This window comes from Homarus americanus, unplaced genomic scaffold, assembly GCF_018991925.1.
Source record: "Homarus americanus isolate GMGI-L3 unplaced genomic scaffold, GMGI_Hamer_2.0 scaffold37639, whole genome shotgun sequence".
In the NCBI taxonomy this organism is placed as follows: domain Eukaryota; kingdom Metazoa; phylum Arthropoda; class Malacostraca; order Decapoda; family Nephropidae; genus Homarus; species Homarus americanus.
Window position 1 is genome coordinate 32,993 of NW_024753154.1, and position 5,320 is coordinate 38,312.

General features: G+C 47.3%; 1 protein-coding gene across 1 annotated transcript; it reads right to left on the bottom strand.

The window, feature by feature from the left end:
- Nucleotides 1–627: 627 nt before the first annotated feature.
- On the bottom strand, nt 628–1,038 carry LOC121855294. The gene has a single exon (XM_042350171.1). The coding sequence runs from the start codon at nt 1,036–1,038 to the stop codon at nt 628–630; it is 411 nt and encodes a 136-aa protein (XP_042206105.1).
- Nucleotides 1,039–5,320: the final 4,282 nt, after the last annotated feature.

Consider the following 5,320-nt stretch of genomic DNA (forward strand, 5'->3'; position numbering starts at 1 on the left):
TTACCAGAGTGTTGTAGTGTTGTGTTGACTGCCAGAGTGTTGTAGTGTTGTGTTGATTACCACTTGTAGTGTTGTAACTGTGTGTTGTGTTGTATCTGGGTTAAAGTATGACTGATACTGTAGCTACGTGAGAGTTGTTATTACCTGTACTTGTGTAATGTTCCTCTTGTGGACACTTATGTAACCACGTAGGAGTTGCTCTCTCTCTCTCTCTCTCTCTCTCTCTCTCTCTCTCTGTATATGTGTGTGTGTGTGTGTGTAGAGAGAGAGAGACTATATCGATGCAAATCACCACCACCCCTACCACAACCTTCCTCCCACCACCCCTACCACAACCTTCCTCCCCACCACCCCTACCACAACCTTCCTCCCCCTCACCACCCCTACCACAACCTTCCTCCCTCACCACCCCTACCACAACCACCCCCCCACCACCCTACCACAACCTTCCTCCCTCACCACCCCTACCACAACCTTCCTCCTCCACCAACCATAATATCCCCCCCTAGCAAGGTGCAATAAGACCGCACCTGAACAAATAGCTGGGATTATGTGCACAGGTAGCGCCCTTCCTCCTCCTGCCAGTGTGGTTGTCTTGTTCACTCACACCCTGCTGTCAACTGTACTTTACGATGGCCTTAGCTCTTGTCTCACTGCCTCGCCTGCCATACTCACTGCCTCGCCTGCCATACTCTCTGCCTCGCCTGTCATACTCTCTGCCTCGCCTCCCATACTCACTGCCTCGCCTGCCATACTCTCTGCCTCGCCTGCCATACTCTCTGCCTCGCCTGCCATACTCTCTGCCTCGCCTGCCTGCCATATACTCTCTGCCTCTCGCCTGCCATACTCTCTGCCTCGCCTGCCATACATACTCTGCCTCGCCTGCCATACTCTCTGCCTTGCCTCATGCTCACTGCCTCGCCTGCCATACTCTCTCTCTGCCTCGCCTGCCATACTCTCTGCCTCGCCTGCCATACTCTCTGCCTCGCCTGCCATACTCACTGCCTCGCCTCCCATACTCACTGCCTCGCCTCCCATACTCTCTGCCTTGCCTACTACACTCACTGCCTCGCCTACCGTCGCCACCACCACCACCATTACCACCCCCCACCACTACACACCACTATTTTTTTGCTGTATTCAAATTAGCAATGCACCAGAAACCTTTAATCAGATAGCGTTGGCAAAATAAATATGCTAAACCACTTGTCTTTTCCTCGTGTATTTGGCTAAGGTATTGTCACCTGTGCTATTACCGTTCCTCCCCGTTTGTCGTGTCGAGAGTCTTTGTCTTATAGTTCTAATGCACGTAAGACACTTCCTTTATACATGTGAGATTGGATTTTCCGCTGCAGTGCTTGTTTTGTCTTAGTGTTGATCCGCCATGCAAGTGCTTGTGACCCTGCGGAGGTGGGTAAGTCGGCGTGAAGTGTCAAAGAGTTGAGACGATTTGTTGGGATGTGTCAGTACAGATAATGGTTGGGTTGGGTTGGGTTGGGTTAGGTTGAGTTATGTTTGATTAGTTTAGGTGAAGGTTTGGGAATAATTGTGATTATGTGACTTTGCGGTTATTCAACCCTTATCAGGTAGCCCCACATTCACCCCCTACTCTCCTGTCACCAACACCCTACTACTACAGTCACCTTTATCCCCCACACAGTCATCCACACCCCAATAGTCACCCACACTCCCATAATCACCCACACCCTACTACAGTCACCTACTACAACTACTTTGCTGTCACTCAGAACCGAGTAGGACGATCATCCAGCTATGATACAATAGTATGACTTGTTAAGGATGTTACCTTCGTTGGTGAGCTTGGGGTGACTCGAGAGGCCGATACGGGATCAGCAGGGCCATCCAAAAATGTAGCACGTGTGGAGGGCTTCATATAGTGCGGGAGAGGTGGCGGCAGCGTCTTACCGACACTGGCGCTTGTCTGCCTCGGTATGCAGTCGGGCTAACTCGAAAGTATTGACACTCGTATGGTGCTCCTCCAAGCGTTAAGGTGTGGAATGACCGTGCTCCAGGTGTGGGTCGACTTGGCACTTTTTCAGGTTTGTCTTAAGACTATCCTTATACCTTTTCCATTGTCCGCCAGCATGACTGTAAAGTAGCTGCTTTGGCAGTGTACTGTCGTACATGTGGGTAACATGGCCATTCCAATGCAGTTGTCCATGGATAATGGTAACCTCGATGCTCCTACAGTTGGTGTCAATAAGAATACTGGCATTTGTTCTCTTGTCTTCCCAGCGAACACAAAGGATGGAACGTAGACTACGTTGGTGAAAGTTTTCGAGTGCCTTGAGGTGCCTCCTGTATGTGACCCATGTCTCGCTGCCATACAGCAGGGTGGGGAGGACCACTGCTCGATACACGTAGAACTTTGTAAATAATTTCAGCTCCCAACAGCTGAAGAAACAGTTACGGAGTCTGGTAAAGGCTTGAGGTTCACATGTGAGCCGATGTTGAATCTCTTCATCGATGTCCGCGGTAGTGGACAGGTGGGAGCCAAGGTACTGGAAGTGGGTAACATTAGAGGGGGTAGTACCGTTATGCTGGATGTATGGTGAAGGTGAAGTTGAACCAGGGGCAGGCTGAAAGAGAATGTGAGTCTTATGTGCATTCACCTCAAGGCCGAAGTGTGCACCCTCATCTGCGTAGGTATTATGGATCTGCTGTAGGTTGCGTTCAGTGTGAGCGATGAGGGTGAGATCGTCTGCATACTGAAATTCAGTGATGGAAGCGACCAACACCTTTGTTCCTGCCTGGAGTCGTCTTATGTTGAAACAACCCTTCATTCGGTATTGGATGTCCACCCCACCGGCTAAATTGGCACTGGCACCAGTAAGGAAGGCAGCCAAGAAAATGGAAGAGAGAGTTGGTGCCAGCACACATCCCTGTTTTACCCCCAATTGGATGGGGAAGAACTCAGACTGGCTGCCATTGTGTAAGACACTGCTGTTCATGCCATCGTGGAATTGCCTCACAATGGCATTAAATTTTGGTGGGCAACCAAACCGACTAAGGGTCCGCCAGAGGTCTTCCCTGTTGACCGAGTCGAAGGCCTTAGTAAGGTCAATAAAGGCCATGTGCAAGTCACGATGCTGTTCTCTGCATTTTTCCTGTATCTGGCTGGCAGCAAAAATCATGTCAGTGGTGCCACATGAGGGTCTAAAGCCACATTGAGATTCTGGGAGGAAATTGTCCGCCTTAGGAAGTAGTCTGTTTAAGAGAACTATTGTGATAATCTTGCCAGCTACGGACATCAGCGAGATCCCGCGGTAGTTGCCACAATCTGAACGGTCTTCCTTGTTCTTATATTATTGACGATCCAGGCGTCTTTAAGATCTTGGGGGATTTCTTCCCTTTCCTCTGTCTTCTCCAGGAGAGAGTAGAGACGGCTGGTAAGCAGAGGTCCTGCTGCTTTATACACCTCGACTGGGATTCCATCAGGCTTTGTTACTTTTCATCTGCTTGATGGCAGAGGTGGGTCAGCCCTGGGTGCTGAGGAACCTGTTGGGTAATCAGTACATCCACATCTGTTTTTCGGTTGGGCAGCGAATGGTAGTGCTCTTACCAGCGCTGACGGATGCCTTTTTTGTCTCTAATTAGGGAGTTAACGTCGGATGAGCAGAAGGGGGCCACGCAATGAGTAGTTGGGCCATTTGCAGGTGTGAGGTGAGGTGACAGGAGATATATGCAAGATGAGACGCTCTACTAGTAATATTTTCTATATGAGATACTGAGGTAACACAATATAGTATGAAGAACCATAAAATGTTCTGTTTATCAACTGTGAGAGGCGAGGGAGCGCGGGAGTCTCCTCACTGACGTCAGCAAAGCACTACCCACCAGCGCCGGGATGACCTCTTTACAGACCTTGCTCTGTATACCTGACCGAACCCGACGTCCTTTTAACCTGACCTGAGGTGAACAAGTTTTGAACTATTCTACTGTTGATATAGCTTTCTGTCGTTAACCTGACCTCCAGATGAACAGATTATTGACAGTTGATTTGATCTTCTCCCGTTTCACTGACTATGGTTTAATCGTCCACCCTTCTTTCCTTTCTAGGCAGTCCCGTTTACACCCAACCCCTATCGCTCACATATCAGTCCAACCTATATTTGAAGCTACCCTGCGTGTTCGATTTAATGATGAAGTTCGGTAACTTGTTCCACTCATCCACTACTCTATTTCCAAACCAATGTTTACCAATCTCGCGCCTAAATGTAAATTTGTCTGATTTAAAACCATTGCTACGATTTCGCTCCTGGTTGGATAGTTTGAGTACCTTTGTTACTTCACCTTTGTTTAGCCCTGACTTCAATTTATACACCTGGATCATATCGCCCCTCACTTTAGGTCTCTCGAAGGAGTGCAGATTAAGATGCTTTAACCTGTCTCTATACTCAAGGTTCCTAATACCCGGGATTAGTCTTGTCATTCTCCTCTGAATTCTTTCGAGGGATTCTACATCCATTCTGTAGTACAGTGACCAGAACTGAACCGCATAATCCAAGTGAGGTCTCACAAGCGCAAGGTATAGTTTTAGGATAACCTCGCTAGTCTTGTAACTAACTCTCCTTTGTATGAACCCAAATACTTTATTAGCCTTGTTTCGAGCAAATACACATTGTTGACTTGGTTTAAGATTCCTATTTATCATTACTCCACAGTCGGATTTCTCTATAACATCGTTGTTCATCTGGTATCTGGTTTCTCTGTTTACATCTCCTAGACTAAGTACTTTACATTTGTCCACATAAAATTTAATCTGCCATTTTTCAGATCATGCGAAATTTGTTTTTAGATCTTCCTGTAGTTTTGCGGAGTCCTCGTCAGATTTTATTACATCCCCCTATTTTAATGTCATCAGCAAATTTACGTATGATGCTGTCTACGCCTATATCTATATCGTATATGCTGACAGTCTTGTTGTATGATGCTGCGGAGGTCGAGGTATTTCGTGTATATTGTTGTAACACACACATAGCTTCTGTGTGTGTGTGTGTGTGTGTGTGTGTGTGTGTGTGTGTGTGTGTGTGTGTGTGAGAGAGAGAGATAAAAGGCATGAGAATGGTCCACTGCAATGGCTTATCAACACGACATGATATTATATGTTTCGGGGTGTGCGGTTTCTCTCTCTCTCTCTCTCTCTCTCTCTCTCTCTCTCTCTCTCTCCAACATCCATTTCGGATTTTTTGGTGATATAAAACCGAATGATAATGATGATGATGAATGATATTGGAGACCGCATTAATATTTTACGGTCACTGGGATTAGAGATTTTTGTGGCTGTGTTTATCATGCA